This window comes from Phycodurus eques, chromosome 13 (assembly GCF_024500275.1).
Source record: "Phycodurus eques isolate BA_2022a chromosome 13, UOR_Pequ_1.1, whole genome shotgun sequence".
Lineage (NCBI taxonomy): Eukaryota > Metazoa > Chordata > Actinopteri > Syngnathiformes > Syngnathidae > Phycodurus > Phycodurus eques.
Window position 1 is genome coordinate 8,533,933 of NC_084537.1, and position 22,539 is coordinate 8,556,471.

Here is a 22,539-nt window from a genome sequence, read left to right on the forward strand (position 1 = left end):
TAGTCTTCAATGAACCTTGCGTACAGGTCTTCAATGAGCATAGTGTATGTTTTTGTAAAATCAAAGACAATTTAACGGGTTCAATAGACAAAACATCTAAGTCAATTTGGTCTTCAATGAACCCAACAATTTGTTGGAAACATCAAAGAAAACTGAATTTGTTTAAGGACCTAGCATGTGTTCTCTTAACATCAAAGACAATTCAGTCTTGAACCTAAGTTTTGTACACATAAAAGAAATTCCACATGATTTAATGGCCCTAACGTTAGCTGGTATTCGGTTTCGGTAATAGGAATTTCTGTAGGCATCAACGACAGTTTTGAGTCCAACATACCTGTTTTGTAATTGTCAAAGAACTATTCAGTCTTCAGCCAACGGAAATTTTTGTAAACATCAAAGATAATTAGGGAACGATGAACCTCACACATTGCTTTCAAACACCAAAAACCATTTAGTCTTCAATGACCGTACACGTGTTTTGTAAACATTGTCCATTCAGTGACCCTAACATGTTGTTGTCAACATCAAAGAAAAATTCCAGTCTTCAGCCGACCCAACACATTTTGTAGTTTATTTTGTCAACTTTAAAGAGAATTTGGAGTCCGTACGCCTTCGTCACAATCCGACACAAAACTAATTTGCCCCATGTTATTATCAACGGAGGTTGGAATCTAGCATGTGTACAGCATGTGACTCTTCACGCAGTACATCGGGTTTTTTTGGCCAACAAGAAAAACCCGTTTGAGCCGAAGACAACAATGAATTCATGTGTGGTGCTACTCTCTCTACACGTCACAAAGGTGCTGTGCTATGGTAGTTATGGTAAATCGTGCTGACCTGACGCACGACATTTCAGGAGTTGACTCATTTCAGGTTTTTACGACATGTTTTTTGAGGACATGATTTAAAAAAAAAAGAAAAATCATGCACAACAAAATGCCGCTGAAACACTCATTAACAAAAACATGAGTAATTTTTAAAAATATTTGTCCTTTCATGGCAATGACTATCGTAGCATACATGGTGCAGCAGTTGTATCACAGTAAATGGTGAATTACTCAGAGATACTCAACTAAAATATACAACCAAACAGCAAAAATGTGTTTCTTGTTTTGATTTAGTTTATTTTATGACTTGACATAACATTACACTATACAGCTGTTGCTTACAAAAATTATAATAATAATGTTACTTATTTTTAAAACCCCATAAATAATTGACATAAAATTGAAACTGGAGCCTCTTATTATTCCCTCTGGACGAAACAAAATGAAAATTCAAAAAAGAATCACTACATACACAATATACACACACACACATATATATATATATATATATATATATATATATATATATATATATCATATTTGAAGCAAAGTCCTTAAAAAATGTAATATTAACCAGCTCCTCGCTGCGTTGTTGTTCGTTACTTCATTAAGATATTACTAGCACCACAACTTAACACCAAGGCAACTCTTACAGGCATTAGGTAGTTTGTTTTGCGTCTTTTTAGCTGCATTAGGATATTTTGCAACTCAACGTCTGGCCCAAGTTACAGTTTTCTTTTAAAACTTCCTTTCACGTCTGATATACATATGACCATCACATTGATAGAACAACCGTACGCTCTTTGTAATAAGTAAAATGAAATGATGTTAACCAATACAATGGGTTAGGAAGTTACTGTAAATGTTGTTATAAATGTATACAGTTTCAATGCATGTTTTTTCCCAGACATTTTTGCAGAAAGAAAAGATACAGTACAGTAATTTCTGAATACAGGTTCCTCACTCTAGAAAACTGAAATACAAGCATAACTTCACCCCACACATTTTTTCCCTCATCAACCTTAAAGAGGAAATACATCAATATTATAGTAAAAATGACAAAGATAAAGATAAGAAGGTACTTTTCTCTCCTTTCCCATTCCTCCAAAGGCTAAAGGATTTCATTTCAATATAATCTATGAGATTTATCTGTTCATCACATTCTGAAGAGAGATCGAGTAAATGCAGGCGTGAAATTGTTTCCCCTGTCCGCATTAATAGTTATCATACAAAAAACAAAAAACAAAAAAGATATAACACAGTGTGCTGCTCCGTGTGTGTTGTTTGATGGGTTACAACTTACTGTAACATCAGCGCTAATCTTATTAGCATGTACAACTAGGTCGCTCTGCTGGTCACTTATTAATATTGCAGTTGATTGACTGCATATACACCAACGTTGCACAGGACCCTGCGATGTGACTACTGCGCATGGCTATGCTCAAACAATACATAGTGCAGCCCTATAAAAAAAGAGAACACTTACCCCTAATATCGGAATCAGAATCATCTTTATTTGCCAAGTATGTTCCAAAAACACACAGGGAATTTGTCTCCGGTAGCTGGAGTAGTATTCTAGTATGACAACAGACAGTCAATTGACAGCGAACACTTTTAAGACATAAAGACATTGACAAAAACAGTCACTGAGCAATAGAGGGTTCCTAGCTATCTGGTAATGTTGGTACAACATTTATTTATTTATTTATTTTTACAATTGTGCAAACAAAATGCAGAGTCCTCCAGCACTTAGAGCAGTTCGAATGACTAATATAGCAATAGTCCGGCGCAATGACCATTGTGCAAAGGGCGCCGAGACTTCAAGGAGTGCATGCGGTTTAAAGTGACGAGTAGTGCGATCATCTGGGACAATGTTGATTGTTCAAATGTTGCAGATACTCCTCAGTCGGTGTGCAAGTGGGGCAGATGCTACTCTGGCATGAGTGGCCAGCATTAGTCAACAACAGATATGCAAAGAGTGCAGCGTGGCGAGACTACTACAGTGAGTGCACGAGTAATATATAATTGGCCCAACGGAAATGTGACAACAAACTCAAGACAAAAGAAATTGGCAGCATGTTGCAATGGAATTGTAGGTTAGCTGTTTAAGAAGTTGACTGCAAGAGGGAAGAAGCTGATATCATTGCCATACAACTCCAGAGTGTAAGAGTTAACTTATCTGGATCCATTGAAGCTATCAATTTAGAAAAAAATAAAAATAAATTGAGACCCAGTAGATAAAAGCTTGTTCATATTTCATCCCTTATGCAAACACAGCCTAATTTTTTAGCTGTGAGTATTTCACTATCTGGGGGACTATTAATTACATTTGTACTCAAATACATTTTTCAGGACAAACGTAGTGCTCAAAGTTGTGAAAGGTAATTTTCTTTGCTGAGCTCTCGGCAGGGTCCTCGAGGGTGCATGAGAGTTCGCCCAACCAGTCTACATGTGTTTTGTGGACTTAAAGAAGGCGTTCGACCGTGTCCCTCGGGAGTCCTGTGGGGGGTGCTTCGGGAGTATGGGGTCCCGAACCCCCTGATACGGGCTGTTCGGTCCCTGTACGACCGGGTCAGAGTTTGGTCCGCATATCCGGCAGTAAGTCGGACTCGTTCCCGGTGAGGGTTGGACTCCGCCAAGGCTGCCCTTTGTCACCGATTCTGTTCATAACTTTTATGGAAGGAATTTCAAGGCGCAGCTGTGGCGCAAAGGGGGTCCGGTTTGGTGGCCTCGGTATTGCATCTCTGCTTTTTGCAGATGATCTGGATCTGTTGTCTTCATCAAGCCGTGATCTCCAACTCTCACTGGAGCGGTTCGCAGCCGAGTGTGAAGCGGCTGGGATGAGAATCGGCACCTCCAAATCAGAGACCATGGTCCTCAGTCGGAAAAGGGGACGAGGTCCAGGTCGGGGATGAGGTCCGGGTCGGGGATGAGATCCTGCCCCAAGTGGAGGAGTTCAAGTATCTTGGGGTCTTGTTCACGAGTGAGGGAAGAATAGAACGGGAGATCGACAGGCGGATCGGTGCAGCGTCTGCAGTGATGCGGACTTTGTATCGGTCCGTTGTGGTAAAGAAGGATCTAAGCCGAAAGGCGAAGCTCTCAATTTACCGGTCGATCTACGTTCCTACACTCACCTAAGGTCACGAGCTCTGGGTCGTTACCGAAAGAACGAGATCCCGGATACAAGCGGCCGAAATGAGTTTTCTCCGCAGGGTGTCCGGGCTCTCCCTCAGAGATAGGGTGAGAAGCTCGGTCATCCGGGAGGATCTCAGAGTAGAGCCGCTGCTCCTCCATATCGAGAGGAGCCAGATGAGGTGGCTGAGGCATCTGATTCGGATGCCGCCCGGACGCCTCCCCGGTGAGGTGTTCCGGGCACGTCCCACCGGGAGGAGATCCCGGGCACGACCCAGGACACGCTGGAGAGACTACGTCTCTCGGCTGGCCTGGGAACGCCTTGGGATCCCCCCGAAAGAGCTGGATGAAGTGGCTGGAGAGAGGAAGTCTGGGCGTCCCTGCTCAAGCTACTACCCCCGCGAGCCAACCTCGGATAAGCGGTTGAAAATGGATGGGTGGATAGCTCTCGTATTGCTCTCATTTGTGCAACCATAAACCACCTTCTATACTTCGGCACCTTCGTACTTCAGATGCGACATGAATGTAAACGAAGTAATTTCTCATGAAACCCATGATTATAAAATGTCATGTATCACAACTGCATGTCTGATTCGTGTCAAAATCGGTTAAGAACCCAACGATTTAATTTTTGATTAATTCACTGGAGCCAAACAAACAAATTTACCTCATTACAAGTGAATGGAAGAAATGACTGGGAGTCTAAGTTCAAGATGGCGGCTAAGTGTGCATGCCCTCATCCTGCCGAGGCTTACTCTAATGTATTTTTATCTATGGGTGTTTACAGCAACTAGCGTTACGTCGTTGGTAGCTGCTTTACGGTACTACAGGCACCACGATTTCCGGCCCAGGCTACACTGTTGTGTTTACACCAATTAGCAAGTTAGCTAGCGTAGAGCAGCACGCACGATGCCAGCGCTGAGCAAATTCAACCACCCCGCCAAAGTGTAACCTTTCTCCAGTGGTCGAGGCTATTGTTTGCGGGGTTTTTGCCGGGCCACTCTTGCCATCATCATGTCGAATGGCGCGGCTCTCCACAGACAGATCGGCTCCATCATCACCGCCCTGTGCAATGCCGCCGCGGCGCAGATCACCAAAGTGGTGGAGGACGGCATGGTGGTGCTGCGCCTGGAGGTGACCCAGCGAGAACACGAGATCCGGCGGCTGAGGAGCAGCGTGGAGGTGCTGCACGGCGAGCTAAGAGCCGCCCATCGCGCGGCGGACAGCCTGCGGAAAGCACAACAGCATCAGCATCAGCATCCCCGAGGTGGGTGAGCTTGGACGGTGGACCCGGGCTGGAGTGCACCCCACCCGACTTGGCTAAATTGGATTGTGTTATTGTTGATGGTGTTGTTCTTGAAGCATGCGCAGTGATAATTACAAAAGTATTTGAACCCTTTGGAACTTTTAAAATTTCTGCGTATATTGCTCATAGAATGTGGTCTGATCCTTATCTAAACCACAAGGATAAACAGAGTCTGCTTCAACTAATACCACACAAACATATATATGGTTTTGTGTTTTTACTGAAAATGACGTGTAAACATTCACAGGACGGAGGGAAAAAATAAGTGATCCCTCGTTGGTGTGTTACTAAAAATTTCAAACCACCTGTATATCAAAATAGATGATGCCATTGGATAGAGTATAGAAACTCAAATAAAATGAGCCCAAGTTTTTAAGAATTGGATATGGTTTAAGGAGTTTATGCCACATGTCGCAAATCGGTCCAAATTTACATTAGTGTGATAGTGTTTACCCCCTTCCTGATTTCTTATATTTTTGCCACGCCTATATGTTTCCCATCTTAAAACAAATTTAAATATTAGTCAAAGACAACTCAATTAAATACAAAATGCAGTTTTGCAAAAATGCCCCCAAAAAAATCAAAAATCCAAACCTACATGGCTCTGTGTGAAAACCCTTAAATTTAATAACTAGTTGCCCTTCCTTTGGCAGCAATAACCGCAACAAAAAGTTTCCTGTAGTTCCAGATGAAATGTGCACAACGGTCAGGATGAATTATGGACCAACCTCTTTATAAAACGGTTGCAGTTCAACAGTGAATAGCTCTCTTCAGGTCATGCAACAGCATCTCAATCGGGTTGAGGTCAGGACTTTATATATAAACTTGTATAAGTTTGGAAAAGGTTAAAAAAGTGTCTCAAAGTCTTGACGATCACCAGTCCATGGTTAGACAAATTGTCTATAAATGGAGTTCAGTACTGAGTGGCTGTCCTGTAAAGATGACTGTAGGAGCACAGCGCAGAATGCTCAATGAGGTAAAAAAAAAAAGAACCCTAGAGTGCCAGCTGAAGACTTATAGAAATCACTGGCACATGCCAACATCTCTGTTGACAAATCCACTATACATTAAAGAAGAATAGCACCAAGGAGGAAGCCGTTGATGTAAAAAAACCAAAACAACAACAAAAAAACATTGCTGCACGTTTGAAGTTTGCTTAAGAGTACCTGAATATTCCACTGCACTATTGGCAAAATATTCTTGTGGACAGTTGAAACCATATTTGAATTGTGTGGGAGGAACAGACACTGTCACGCATGGAGGAAAAATTACACATCACACCAAGATCAAAACCTTATCCCAATTGTGAAGCATGGAGGAGGGAGCATCATGGTATAGGCGTGCTTCCAAACTCAGGGCCTGGACAGCTCGCTATCATCAATGGAAAAATGAATTCACATGTTTATCAAGATATTTTTCAGAAGAGCTTGAGGCCATCTGTTCCCACAGTTAAAGCTCAAAAGAGGATGGGTGTTGCAACAGGACAAAGATCCAAAACACAGAAGCAAATCAACAACAGAATGGCTTCAGAAGAAGAAAATACATGTTCTGGAGTGGCCCAGTCAAGGTCGTGACGGTAACCCGATTGAAATCGACATCCCAGGAATATTGCTGAACGGCAACAGTTTTGTAAAGAGGAATGGCCAAAAATGTATCCTGATAGGTGTGCATGTCTGATCTGCAACTACAGGAAATGTTAGGTTGAGGTTATTGCTGCCAAAGGAGGGTCAAACAGATTTTAAATCCAGTGGTTCACTTACTTTTCCCTCCCTGTTGACATGTTATGCTCTATAAAAATATGAAAACCTGTAATTTTTTGGTGTGGTATAAGTCCAAGCAGACTGTTTATTCTTGTGATTTTAGATGACCAGACTGCATTTTGTGACCAATTTCTGCAGAAATGTAAGAAATTCCAAAGGGGGCTTCTTCTTCTTCCACTGTACCATATAAGGTTTCACATTTTCATATGCCCGTTCTTTCAGCAAGTGGCAGTCAATTGTACATACGTTTTTGTAAACCATCCATCCATCCATCCATCCATCTTCTACCGCTTATCCGAGGTCAAGTCGCGGGGAGACGATATCAGAGCCATAACAGAGGCAGGACAACGCTTGTGTAAAAGGAAATACTGTAATGCTCGGACAGGGGTGTGAAATTTCAGGCAATATCACCGTTGGCTGGGTTCTGTTTTGTGTAAAGGACACAGGAAAATAATTTCAAAATCTGCTGTTTTCTTGAATGTCCACAGGGGGCGCTGAGGCTGAGAGGCCCGAAAAGCTCCAAAGCGACTTTGCCAACGTTGAAGTGGCGGTGAAGTGCGAACCCGCGGAACAGGCGGCATGCGGTCAACCCGAACCATCGACGGAAAGACTCGGTGAAAACCAGATTGATGTTCCAGCGGGCATCCGGCAAACGGGAGCGGCTGGCCGCGGGCCACACCGCCAGCTGTACAGCAGCATGCGGCGGCGGATGGTCAACCGGCTGATGTTCAAGCGGGGTTTCGCCTGTCCCTTCTGCGGGAAATGTTTTGAGCATTCCGGAAACCTGGAGCGGCACAAGAGGATCCACACAGGAGAAAAGCCGTACCGCTGTGACATCTGCGGGAGACGCTTCAACCAGAAGTGCAGCCTCAAAGAGCACACCAAGATCCATCAGAGATGTAAGTGACAAGCGACATTTTTTCATCGACTTTTATCCCGTCTCCCTGTTGTCTGTGAAAGGCACGGAATGGGTGGACTACTTTGAAATGTTCCGCCTTCTCTGACGTAGTATCACAACTGTAACAGAGGCAGTGTGTGGAATATGACGTTTCCTGTGACGGTGATGATGATCTGGTCTCAATTTACTTACTCAGTTACCGTATTTTCCGGACTATAAGTCAGTCCGGAGTATAAGTCGCACCAGCCAAAAAATGCATAATAAAGAAGGAAAAAACATATAAGTCGCACTGGAGTATAAGTCGCATTTTTGGGGGGAAATTTATTTGATAAAATCAAACACCAAGAACAGAAATTTCATCTTGAAAAACAATTTAGCACGTTGTTCAAGCACCCATGTGCGAACTCGTTCCTCTAGCTGTGGCCACCTAGCGTTTAGCCCGCAACGAGCATTTTTTGTTTTCTTCATTTCAGTAAGAGTAACCTCCGTTTTTTGCCAGTCCCTTAGAAGTTTCTTGCTCACTCCAAACTTACTTTCTGCTGCTCGATTACCGTTTTCGGCTGCATATTTCACTACTTGCAGTTTTTAATCTGCAGAATGATTTTCTTTTCGATGCCATTTTTGGTCAGTCCTTCACAGTTGTTTTTATCAGTTACCACTAATGTTGAAATGATCAATTTTCAGAGGTACAGCAGGAGCAGGTACAGATACACAGGCCTAGAGCGCCCTCTTGCGGTTGTCAGTGTAAAAACAACGTGAGATTATATAATAATGTGTTAATAATTTCACATATCAGTTGCTCCGGAGTATAAATTGCACCCCTGATCAAACTATAAAAAAAAACTGCGATTTATAGTCTGAAAAATACAGTAATTGGATCTCTTGCAGCCCTATGGGGGGCACAAGCCAGTGCAAACTGTAGGCCGGTCCCAAGCCCAGATAAATGCAGAGGGTTGCGTCAGGGAGGGCATCCGGTTTAAAACATTGCCAAACAAATATGAGCGTTCATCAAAAGAATTCCATACCGGATCGGTCTTGGCCCGGGTTAACAACGTCCGCCACCGGCGCCGTCACCCTGCAGGGCGCCGTTGGAAATTCAGCTACTGTGGGTCGAAGAAGAAGAAGAAGTGGTGGAAAGCGGGTTCTTCGGCCGAAAGAGAAGAGGAAAGCACAGAGCCTAGAACTGAATGTGGGGACTTTGAATGTTGGGACTATGACAGGAAAATCTCAGGAATTGGTTGACATGATGATTAGGAGAAAGGTTGATATATTGTGTGTCCAGGAGACCAGGTGGAAAGGCAGTAAGGCTAAAAGTTTAGGGGCAGGGTTTAAATTATTTTACCGTGGTGCAGATGGGAAGAGAAATGGAGTCGGGGTTATTTTAAAAGAAGAGTTGGCTAAGAATGACTTGGAGGTGAAAAGAGTATCAGATCGAGTGATGAGGCTGAAACTTGAAATTGAGGGTGTTATGTATAATGTGATTAGTGGCTATGCCCCACAGGTAGGATGTGACCTAAGAGGTGAAAGAGCAATTCTGGAAGGAGCTAGACGAAGTAGTTCTGAGCATCCCAGACAGAGAGAGAGTCGTGATTGGTGCAGATTGTAATGGACGTGTTGGTGAAGTAAATAGGGGTGATGAAGAAGTGACTGGTAAGTACGGCATCCAGGAAAGGAACTTGTAGGGACAGATGGTAGTAGACTTTGCAAAAAGGATGCAAATGGCTGTAGTGAACACTTTTTTCCAGAAGAGGCAGGAACATAGTGTGACTTACAAGAGTAGCGGTAGAAGCACGCAGGTGGATTACATCTTGTGCAGACGATGTAATCTGAAGGAGGTTACCAACTGCAAGGTTGTGGTAGGGGAGAGTGTGGCTAGAGAGCATAGGATGGTGGTGTGTAAGATGACTCTGGTGGTGGGAAGGAAGATTAGGAAGACAAAGGCAGAGCAGAGAACCATGTGGTGGAAGCTGAGACAGGACGAGTGTTGTGCAGCTTTTCGGGAAGAGGTGAGACAGGCTCTCGGTCCACAGGAGGAGCTTCCAAAAGACTGGACCACTGCAGCCAAGGTGATCAGAGAGGCAGGCAGGAGAGTACTTGGTGTATCATCTGGCAGGAAAGGAGAGAAGGAGACTTGGTGGTGGAACCTCACAGTAAAGGAAATCATACAAGGAAAAAGGTTAGCTAAAAAGAAATGGGACACTGAGAGGACCGAGGAGAGGCGAAAGGAATACATTGAGATACGACACAGGGCAAAGGTAGAGGTGGCAAAGGCCAAACAAGAGGCATATGATGACATGTATGGCAGGTTGGACACTAAAGAAGGAGAAAAGGATCTATACAGGCTGGCCAGACAGAGGGATAGAGATGGGAAGGATGTGCAGCAGGTTAGGGTGATTAAGAATAGAGATGCAAACATGTTGACTGGTGCCAGCAGTGTGCTAGCTAGATGGAAAGAATACTTCGAGGAGTTGATGAATGCGGAAAATGAGAGAGAAGTGAGAGTAGAAGAGGCAAGTGTGGTGGACCAGGAAGTGGTAATAATTAGTAAGGTGGGAAGTTGGAAAGGCATTAAAGAGGATGAAAAATGGAAAGGCAGTGGGTCCTGATGACATTCCTGTGGAGGTATGGAAGCATCTAGGAGAGGTGGCTGTGGAGTTTTTGACCAGCTTATGCAATAGAATTCTAGCACGTGAGAACATGCCTGAGGAATGGAGGAAAAGTGTGCTGGTGCCCATTTTTAAGAACAAAGGTGATGTGCAGAGCTGTGGGAACTATAGAGGAATACAGTTGATGAGCCACACAATGAAGTTATGGGAAAGAGTAGTGGAGGAAGCTGTCAGGTGTGTTATGTGACAGAAGAGTCTCTGCTAGGATGAAGGGCAGAGTTTATAAAACAGTGGTGAGGCCAGCCATGATGTACGGATTAGAGACAGTGGCACTGAAGAGACAACAGGAAGCAGAGCTGGAGGTGGCGGAAATGAAGATGTTGAGGTTCGCTCTCGGAGTGACCAGGTTGGATAGAAATTAGAAATGAGCTCATCAGAGGGACAGCAAAGGTTTGATGTTTTGGAGACAAAGTTAGAGAGAGCAGACTTCGATGGTTTGGACACGTCCAGAGGAGAAATAGTGAGTATATTGGTAGAAGGATGATGAGGATGGAGCGGCCAGGAAAGAGAGCTAGAGGAAGGCCAAAGAGAAGGTTGATGGATGTCGTGAGGGAAGACATGAGAGCAGTTGGTGTTCGAGAGGAGGATGCAGGAGATAGATAGGCTTACATGGAAAAGGATGACGCGCTGTGGCGACCCCTAAAGGGACAAGCCGAAAGGAAAAGAAGGATCTCTTGGCATTTAGTGGAAGAGCATTTAATGGTTCTGCCTGTCACTATACATCACTGGCTTGGATAGAAGAACACCAATACATTATTTGTCGTGAAGAGTCCTTTTGATTTTTGAAGAATCCATGATTTTTGGCGCTCCCTACTGCTGTAATTCAGCATTACAACAAAGCGGTCCATCGCTTCGATATGGTGTAGGCCAGGGGTGTCAAACTCATTTTTGTCTCGGGCTGCATTGTAGTTACGATTTCCCTCAGAGGGCCGTTAGAACAGTGAAATGTTTAATCACCAAATCATATTATTACCATTACACAACAAATTGAGGGATAACTAGTTTTGAAATCAGAAGACAAGGATAATAGTTTGTTCAAGTATTGTTTAAGGTACTGTAGAAGAAGGGTTTGGTAATAGAAAAATGCAATATAATTTTTGTTTATTATGACAATTAGGAATTCGGCTTCATATTTTAGCAAAAATCACAGAAGTTGACCAGCATGATTTGCTTTCACGGGCCACATAAAATGATATGGCAGGGTGCATCTGGCCCCCGGGCCTTGAGTTTGACACCTATGATGTAGGCTTAATCAGCATTTTGTCATCGCTAGTATTGGCTTGCTTGAAAATATTTTTTTTAACAAAAAAAAGGTTGGGAATTTCAGCTTTAAGGATGTTTGATACCAGTTGTTTTTTTTCGGACCGATACCAGTACGAGTATTCACTCTTGAGTCGGCTCGATTCCAAGCCTAGGCACTGTCATACTGTATTGCGTGTTTTTGTTTGCCCATTAAGGACAAAAGTCCTGTCTTTGTTTTAATTCCTTATTTAAAAAAGACCATTCAAGCAACAAGTTTGTCCTGAGGTTTTTGAGATTGTAGGGTGAAAGCTGCAGCTGGCTACTACTGTGGACTGAATGGGTGGCAACAATGGAGAAATGAAATGCCAGTATTTTGAGGGTAACAGCCCATGAGCAACATATCGAAAAAACACTTTGAACTAGTTCGTTTTTGGACCGGTGAACTTAGTTCAAAATTTGGAATTATTTATTTATTATGTCATTATTATTTTTGGAACGATAAACTGAACTTTGAACTAGTTCGCATAGAAAATGAACTTTCCCAACACTGATCCTGTATTATTTCACGCAGGTTGAAAAAAAATCACCATGTAATTTTCTTCCAATATCGTGCAGCCCTAATGAGTACCCATTACTTTGAAATAAGGCCTGATATCGATACCTAGTATCGGTACTGGCCCATCCCTACTTTTCGGATTGTGGGATGCCGTGTGGCTGTATGAAAATGGACACTGTTGCAGAAATCTTCTCCCTTGGCTGGGTTCTGTTCTCCATTTATTGATCTCTCCTTGCAGGTCTTCAGTCAGCACCAGCTGACATCCAAGGGTACCCATCAAAGCATCCGAGCACCGACAGCCGTCGTCCAGCAGAGGGAGACATCACTTCCACAGCCGAGCGTGTTTCCACCAACCGTCCGGAATTGTCCCGCACGCCAACGATCAAGTCGGAACCTGTTGAGGAGAGCGTGATGCAGCCTGAAAGGGAAGCGGCGGACAAGCAGAAGTCACCAAGTTTACGTGACGGAACAAATGATCGGTCACCACAGAATAGTGCGGCAGTAGCTCAACTTATCCCGCCTCACGTTGAAGCCTCTTGCAGCACCTTCGACTTCCCTCCAAAGCCTTACGGAGAAAACAACAACAACGTGATGTCATCGCAGCTGGCGTACCCTCGCGCTGCCGCCGGCCCCCACGGTCCGCAGTGGGAGCCGTCCGGCCGCCCTCGAAACGGCTCCGGTTCCTTTTACCAGGGGTCCCGGCCCAAGAAGTGTTTCTTCTGCTCATACTGCGGTAAGATGTTTGTGCGCGCCGGCCACCTGGAGCGACACCTGCGCATCCACACGGGCGAGAAGCCCTACGGATGCCACATCTGCGGACGGTGCTTCAACCAGAAGTCCAGCCTCAAGTGCCACATGAAGACACACAGGAACGGTACGGGTCAGCATAAACAGCCACCTTGCACAAGAGAAATAGACGACTCGAAAGGATCCGTAGTCCCCCAAAAGAAGTCTACATCATGCTCGGTCCCATGTACAATTCAACTCAACTCAATTTGATTATGGAAGTAAGGCAGGGTGAGACCATTTAGGGTTAGGCAAACTCTTAGAATAGACTCTAATGTGTATGTCTAATTGGTGGAAGGATTCCAGGACAAGAGTTTTGTGCTCCCGTTAAGAGGTGAGCAGCAGCATTCTGGACCCACTTGAGATTGAGGAAGGACTGGCTGACTCCAAAGCCAAGTCCATTACAGCAATCCAGCCGTGATTACTATATTTACCAATTAATAATTATGTTAATGAAATTGGTCCATGCCACTTATTGAGGATGACCACCAACTTGCACAATAGAAATTGTCACAAAAATAGTCCTTGACGGATATTAGGCATTGTATGCATCCTGCAATTCATGTGATGGTTCCTCTTGCCAGTTAATTATGGATAATCATCACGTTGCACAAGTGAACTACATGAGTACTATATGAACTCATTCACTGCCGTGGACGTTTATATTTGTCAACTGCAATCCTACTGTTTACTGCATAGCCGTTTTCAGTTTCCATATTGCCATCCATTTTAGAGCATTTTGACTGATCTTTTTCCATTCTTTAGAACGTGTTGGCTTCACCAAAAACACAAATACGTCAAGCCGAACAGTGACTTTGACGCAAATATATATATATATTTTTTTTAAATGACAAAATTATAATTTATTTACAATTATGCCAGTAAGAAACACACCATTAGTGACATTGACTCACTGCATGGCTCAAGTTCACCCTCAGTGGCTTTTTTACATGGCATTTGTCATTCACTCCATGAACTGCGTCATCTTTTCTCACACACTGCAAATCCAAATCAATGCAACGGCGCTGCCTACTGGGATCTGTTGGTCATTACAGCAGTTTACAAACCTGAATTTCACACAAAAAGAGGGGAATTTAATTGTGTTGCTTTCATGTTTGTTTCCAGACAAGACCGAGGAAGTACAGGGGCCACACCCCCTCATGTGCCCGATACTCGACACTTGCCCGCAGTCGGCGACCGATCCCGAGCAAGGACCGGCGGCTTTGGGCGACACAGTGACCGATCGCCCGTACGGAGAGGCGGGAGAGAGCAATGCCTATTTAGAACCCGGTGAGTGGCGGGATTACTCCGCCAATGGCGAGCTGCCCTACCTGGATATGCTTGATCCGTTCTCGCAGGTAGGAATGGCAGCGCACGAGGATGGGACCATCCTAGACTTCGGTCTGCCGTCCTCGGACTCGACTCAAAACTGCTACATCTGTTCCGCCTGCGGGCAAAGTTTTGACTCGTACCATCTTTTCGAGAGGCACCAATGCAAAAGCGAAACATTGTTCAAGTGCGACGTCTGCGGTCAGGGCTTCGACCACACAGACAAACTGCAGCTGCACATGAAAGCCCACCAGTAGGAAAAAACGTTTGACGTCCTTTTTGTGTCTTTGAGCTCATCTCATTTCCATCTTTGCAGTGACAATTAAACAGCAACTGGCGATGGAAACTGCACTTTCCATCGCTTCATTGAATAAATGGTAGGAAAATGCGATCACTCATTCTGCCAGTTGTTGATGATAACTGTCACGTTGCTCAATAGAAGAAAAAAAAAAAAAGAACAGAACTTCCAATAATCCACAGTCAAACAAATCCACATCAAATACAGCGGTTACGTGGAGGTATTTTGGGTGGTGGTGGGGCATCTACCATGTCTATGAAACTGCAGAGGGTAAAACGTGTTCGAAAGTGCCACCTTGCACAATAGAAATCAACAAAATTATTACCGATAACACAATCCACACTCAAAAAGACTCTGAGGCACAAAAAAGCCTATACTGTAGCTAAAGAAGCTTCAAACTTACAGCAACTGCCACCTTGCACAATATAAATAAGCAGCGGTCGTAGGAACTTTAACAACGACAAATAATCCACACGCCAAAAATGTCCACGTCATGTACGGGCTCATGCGCGAGCAATGTCGTTTCATAAGATTTAGTGTTACTTAACAGTCATTATTGAGAACCGTCATCTTGCCCAATAGAAATACAGCAAAACCTTGAATTAATGGACTAACGGGGAGCGGTCGTCCGTTAAAGCTGTTTGTCTCTTAATTTGAAGCACTTTTTTTTCATGGCCTAAAAACACCCAGTGCAGTACAAAATTATTGTAAATAAATGTAAAAACGAAAATGTTTAAAAAGTTGTGAAGTTTATTCAAATTGACCTTTAAACATTGCTGTGATGGTCTGATACTGCCACGAATGTGCTGTTGCATGTTACCACTTATAAACAGCTATATCCAAGTCCCTACTTTAACACACGTTCATGTACTTACGCTTATATACAACACCTTTCTTATCTTTGGTAGGATCCACATCAAATTTCACTGTAAAAGCTTGGAGTTGTTTCCCTTACTCTCCTACTTGTCACTTACAGTTTGTTTTTGTATACCGTGTTCCTCACTTACTTTGGCCACGGAAACTCACGACTCCAACTTCTTAATAAATTCCAATTTGTCAGCAATGCTAAGATTACTACGCTTCCTTTTGTCACCTCCATTACAATTGGATGCCATAGTAAAGGCTTTGACAACTAACAACTACTGTAATTTCTCGTGTATAATGCACACTAGTGTATAACACGCACCCCCAAAGTTGACCTCAAAATTTTTTTAAACCCTTCAACCTATGTAAAATGCATTATCTGTATTTTGTTAGTTTTTTCAAATAATTATTCTGAAGTTAAGCACTTCATTTGAACACATAATACTTTCTTTTTATTTACTTGCTCTTATTTTGAAATTCACAGCCCTACTTTTATTTAGTAAATGAGAAACACAATGCATACCTGTTACTGGAGATGGTACAGCTTGTGGAAAGCACCACCTTGCACAATAGGAGTCAACAAAACGACTACAGATAACACTCAGTCTCACACGGCCACATATAAACCACATCCGAAAAGAGTCCGTGACACAAAAAAAATCTAGTCTAGCTAAAGAAGCTTCAATTTTACAGAAACTGCTACCTTGCATAATAGAAACAAACGGAAATAATCCTGTCAAAGAACATCTACGATACATATCTATGTAACTGAACATGCTACAAATTTTTCGACGCTGCCACTTTGCACAATAGAAATAAACAGAATGACAACGAATAATCCACATTGTTACAAACCCCAATTCAAATGAAGTTGGGATGTTGTGTAAATTGTAAAGAAAAAACAATACAATGATTTGCAAATCCTTTTCATCCTATATGCAATTGCATACACTACAAAGACAACATTTAATGTTCATACTGATTAACTTTGTTATTTTTGCCAATATTCAATCATTTTGAATTTGACGCGTGTGACACGTTCCAAAAAAGCTGGGACAGGGGCATGTTTACCACTGTGTACATCACCGACTCTCTTTTTCTCAACACTCAATAAGCGTTTGGGAACTGAGGACACTAATTGTTGAAGCTTTGTAGATGGAATTCTTTCCCATTTTTGCCTAATGTGCAACTTCAGTTGCTGAACAGCTCGGGATCTCCATTGTCATATTTTGTGAGAGACAGGTCTCATACTTTTTTACTACGAATTTGCAGTGTTACAACACGTGCAGAATGTTGCTTGGCATTGTCTTGCTGAAATTCAGGGTGGGTTTTCGGCCTTGCCGCTTACATGCAGAGAGTTATCCAGATTCTCTGAATCTTCTGGTGATATTATGGACCGTAGACGATGAACTCTCTAAATTCCTTGCAAATGTACTTTCAGAAACATTCTTAAAATGTTGACCTATTTGCTCATGCAGTTGTTCACAAAGTGGTAAACCTTGCCCCTTTCTTGCTTATGAACAACTGAGCTTTTTCATGCTCATTTTACACCCAATCGTGACTCTCACCTGATTCGAGTTAACCTGTTCACCCGTGGAATGTTCCAAACAGGTTTTGTTTTTTGTTTTGTAGCATTCCTCAACTTTCCCAGTCTTTTGTTTCCCATGTGCAAGCTTTTTTGGAATGCGTTGCAGGCATCAAATTGAAATATGAATATTTGCAAAAAAGCAGTAACATTCATCAGTTTCAACATTTAATATCTTGTCCTTGTTCTGTATTCAATTTAATATATGTTGAAAAGTATTTGCAAATCATTGTATTCGTTTTACACAATGTCCCAACTTCATTGGAATTGGGGTTATTAAATAATTTAACCCTCATGCATCATAATCACAATACATACGTAGGAGTAATTTTGAGACAAAATATGGTTCAGGCTTTTAAATGTTATAAGTAAGTCATAAATATTTGGTTTACTTTCAACTCCTCATTATGATCAATGGCATCAGACCTATCCATAGATATATAGTTTTTATTTTTTGATGGCCTCTATCGACAATAAAAGCAGTATTGCGTTATGACCGTAACTCTAAATATGCTATATTAAAAAAAAATATATATATATATATATTCAAAGTGGAATATTTGATCTGAGATAATTAGAGCCTTGAATAAGTCAATAAATCATAACATTAATTTTGATGAAGTAAGAACTTATGAACAAATCAAAACAAACAAGTTAAAAAAACAACTAATGAAACAATGAAAGAACATGAAATAATAACTTTTTTCCCCCTCCACTTTATATTACATCTAATTCAAACATTTACCACAAACGGGCTTCATGTATTTTTTTTGCAGATAAAGTTACCACATTTTAAACATGTATTTGAAGCCCTCAGTGGTTTTGGGCACAGGCTACATTGCTTTCGCTTGGCTGAGGGTCCTGGGTGGGGCTGCTGCTCCTCATGTTGTCCCTGCTCATGGCGGGGTTGCTGGACCATACAGTAGGCAGAAGCTCCCCTGAAGGGATGGCTTCTCGTTTTGAATGCATGTATTGTTTGAATGAGCAGTGGCCCCCAAAAGAGACCAAATGCTCATCCACACATACATCTCTCCCCAGGTTGATCATTTGGGGCATCGATGTCGATAACGTTGTGGCCGGGAGAGTCTGTCATCAAACCGCAGGGTACGGTTTATTTGGCAAAATCGTCCATGCGACATTGATGCCACAAACATGGGCCGTCCGGTTTCCTTCCCCCACAGGCTCACGGTTTCCTCATGCTTTGATTTATACGTACCCGTCAGGATAAGCACCGCCAGGGGCCTCATGTACAAAAGGTGCGTACGCACAACAACGTGGCGTCCGTTCTTTTTCACGGCAAAGTTCAGTTGTATCAAGAGTGACATGACCGTGGAAATGTGCGGTGCCTCACGCCAACTTCATGGCTGGCGTACGCACGTGTTGGTGCTTTGGCGACACTTCGAAGTGATGCTGGGAAACTGTTATAATAAATCTGCACATCAGAGACATGAACAATTAGCACTGATGAGCAATTCATGCCAGGCAACAATTGATTTCAAGAATGTAAAAGAAGCAAGGACTCTGAATTCACTTGTTTACCAGTGTATTAATGAATCGCTGACATTTGTGAGGACAGCTATTAATTGATCAAGGTGATCATTTATGCCGCCTATTGCCCTCTCAATCGCTTCTTGTGACTCCAGCACATACACTGAAAAAATTAATAAAGTTATTTGAATTTAATTAATTTGAACATGTACATCAGTTGCACATGATTAACATGTGTTGAAATGACATAATTGACCCCTCTTCTAAAATGTTTTTATTTTTTTCAGTGTCCTCTCCTGTATATTAAAGTAATAAATTGAGTCATCAAAAAGGACTCAAAGTTTATGAAATCCTCTTTGATATGGTGATGTGCTTCTATTTGAATTCAAAAGATTTATTACAAATACCATACATACATTTACGCATGGACCTTTATCTCAGAGGGCTGAGTGTAGGTTACTGTATGAACATATTTATGAGTTATAAAAATACATGGAATTAACCTTGTGGGGTGATCAGTCAGCCATGTCCTCCCATCACCCGTGAGAGAGCAGCGTCACCCATAGTCGCAGCGATTCTCTCCTCGAACAGGGTGAGGCCCTCCGCGCCGTTTTTTCCGCCTGTTTTGGCCACACTTTGGCGGTGGGCAGCTGTCCTTCGCTTCAAATTCACCTTAATGTTTCACCGCTTCTTTTTAACGTTAGCCTGTGTATGTTGTTCCGACTGCACAGCATTAACAGCCGCACACGTGCTGTCACTCCTCTTTCGCGAGTTGCTAACGCCAGAGTGCCAAAAGATGATTTTCTTGTGCACCTCCACTTCATTGAGCAACTTCACGTTCAGAATAATTATTTTCCTTCATTACCTTACTTATTGTGTTTTTTTCCTGATCATGCAGAGATCGGGATCTCAGGTGCAGGGTTCATTTAAATATGGTTTGCATATTTAATGTGGGCGTGGACACGGAGGGTTCGGCTCCTCCAACATGTGCGCTCATTTCCACGTTGATTGGAATGTACGAAGGAAATGTGCTTGGATTCATGCGTACGCACACATTCATACATCTGGATATTTTTGTGCGTACGACGTTTCCTGGATTTGAGCGTACGCCATGTTTTAGTAGTTTGTACATGAGGCCCCAGGTCTTCCTCATCCAGGCTGACCCAACCAGTGACTGACCTGTGGCCGAGCAAGTTGTTCATGTCCTGGATGTGCCTCAAAATGTCCTTGTTAAAAAAAAAAAAAAAGGGTGAATGCAGTCTCGGGGTTTCTGATCCTGGCCATTGCATACTGTGTTGGGCCGGGGGTCGGAATGGAAGGGGGGACAAAATGCCTTGCCACCTCATTTGTGGGAGACCGCAGGATTGTCCTATTCTTTGAGCAACATGTGGCGACCTCCTCTTCTTATGAGCTGCAAAGTTGCAAGGTGAAGTTCTCATCGGAGGTGTCCTCTGAGGTCTACGAAGAGCATTCAGGGAGAAAAGTTTCATCCTCTGAGGATTCTTGCAGTAGAGCTTGACGTGCATCTTCTACTAAAAGCGTTCGCTCCATGGCTGCTGGTGTGAAAGTGAGCTCCCCAAACTGATGAGCTTTTAGTGGACCTGGAAGGCCCTCAACCGATAGGAGGGTATCCATTCAAACCGACCAATAAGAGTTGAAGTTCAAACTTCAATAACAACAACCATTTTTGAGTTTGGGGCAAAGCCTCCTTTGATCTAGGCGTGCGCGCACATGCATAGGCATGTGCACATGTACATGCACGAATACACACTGCATAAAGTGAGTTCATGAAAGCTCATCTCTTGACCAATGGTAGTGCAGGATTTCAAATCATAACACTTGAATTTGCAGAAGAGCTTTGCCAGAAAATGGTTGAATTTCACAAGCACGCTGTCTTTCTGTGCAGTTATGAATCTGAACAGAAATACTTTGTATTTTGGGGAAATAAAACTTATTAGTAACATAAAAAACACATTTTGTCCACATCTGCCTCACAGTTCTGAGGATCGGGGTTCAAATCCCGGCCCCGCCTGTGTGGAATTTGAACTTATGCCATTGTCACGGGAAAAGCATTATAACACATCAAGTATACAGTATATTGAAAAATAGGATTTATAATGGGAGTCAATGAGCCAAAATATTCAAATTTTAACTCCTGCGTATAGTCAATTAGCAGCTCCTATGAATACATTTTTTTAAATTGCATTATGGTGACATTTTGAAGTTATACATGTTAAAACTCTGGCTAAAATTTCAGCCCTCTTGTCTTTGTTTTTGAATGGTTTGTCTTTAATGAAAGACATGAAAGTCAACAAAAAAGGCATAATTTGTACAGATGATGCATGAGGGGTTAATAAAATACTCACAGCATGCTTGTTCGGAAATGGAGCTCACGCTACCTCCCAGCTACCTCAAAAGTCTAGCATCCGTCATACTTCAAAACAAATAGTGTTCTTGCACTTTTTACATGTCGGCTTGTGTGTCCCTACAAGAACTTAAAATCAGTCCAGTATTTGCCCCAATGTAACATAAAAGTAGTTGAGGAACTATTTTCCTTTTGTTTCGAACCACTGCTGTTTGTTTTACATTAAACATGCATTCATTGTGGCCTTCCTGTGGTCACTCACACTGAATGTTGTGGAGAAGTGGTTGCATTTCATTTAGTTGCGTGTCATTGAGCCATTTATTTTTTTTTTAAAGAAAATTTGTTCGAGAAGAGGCATTAAATGTGATTGTTACGCCTTATGTCTAACAAGGAGTATGTGCTTCCATACAAATGACTGCCGTTTCATACAAAAACCACAAGCACCACTGATTACTTTTTTTGTTAATGATGTTACAATGTATTAGCTTTAACTGTGTGCTCATTTACGCGTTTTTTTTGTTCTTTATATTCTTTTTATATGTAGACAAAAGTGGATTGCATTTGCCAAGTGTGTCACCACGTCTGGAATTGTTATGTTGAACTTTCAAACAAAACCAATTTAAAAAAAAAAAAAATTGTTAAGTGAACTGCTGTTAGCATTAGCATTTTGGATTAGTTTTTTAAAAAATATTTTCTGTTACTTTTCAAAATAAAGGTTATTAAGTAGATATTTTTAATGACTTATAATTTTAATTTATTTTTTTTAAATTTTGTATTGTTTAAAATAATTAGCATTAGCAACTATCCATCTACTGGGCGTTCTTCAACTTTAGTTTCCATTATTTTTTGTACTTATAGAAGTATCAATGTGTATATATGTAAGTATAAATAGATCATTAGATTTTTATTTTTTTTCAATTATAAATAATCTAATCAACGGCTGTTAGCATTTGCTCTAGATGTATGATTTTGTACGGTTTTTAATTGTCATGTTTTAGTGAATGTTGAAATAACTACTTTACCATTCACATAAAAAAAATTACTTTAATTTCCTTCCACATTTTAGAAACAAATACTTTAATGAACTGATAGTGTTAGCAACTGCAGATGCATCACGTCCAGTAAACTCAACTTTATGTACATCATTTTAATCATGCATTTTAATTTTTTGAATTCGTTGAAAAAAGAAACTAAAACTGATGTTACCATTTACACACCAAAACAATTCTACAAATAAAATGAAATTAAAACAAATCATTTAATCCACTGCTGTTAGCATTAGCAAGCACATCATTTTAATTATATCTATATATTATTTTTTAAAATTATATATATATATATATATATATATATATATATATATATATATATATAAACATTCACATCATTTCATAGTAGAGACATTTTTTAAAAATACACTTTATGATCATTTTACTT

At 41.8% G+C, this 22,539-nt stretch overlaps 1 protein-coding gene and 1 long non-coding RNA gene across 2 annotated transcripts; one reads left to right on the plus strand and one right to left on the minus strand.

Annotated features, from left to right (window-relative positions):
* The first annotated feature begins 4,798 nt into the window (after window positions 1-4,798).
* On the plus strand, window positions 4,799-21,745 carry LOC133411379 (zinc finger protein 135-like). Its single transcript, XM_061693695.1, has 4 exons — window positions 4,799-5,226; window positions 7,514-7,924; window positions 12,626-13,261; window positions 14,299-21,745. Exons 1-4 carry the CDS (start codon window positions 4,974-4,976, stop codon window positions 14,757-14,759), a joined length of 1,761 nt encoding a protein of 586 aa, XP_061549679.1. The 5' UTR covers window positions 4,799-4,973; the 3' UTR covers window positions 14,760-21,745.
* LOC133411380 (uncharacterized) lies at window positions 12,276-16,295 on the minus strand. The gene is made up of 5 exons (XR_009769654.1): window positions 16,188-16,295; window positions 14,505-14,620; window positions 13,078-13,285; window positions 12,899-12,952; window positions 12,276-12,805 (listed from the first exon to the last, which is right to left on the minus strand). It is a non-coding gene; the product is annotated as an uncharacterized LOC133411380 (long non-coding RNA).
* Window positions 21,746-22,539: the final 794 nt, after the last annotated feature.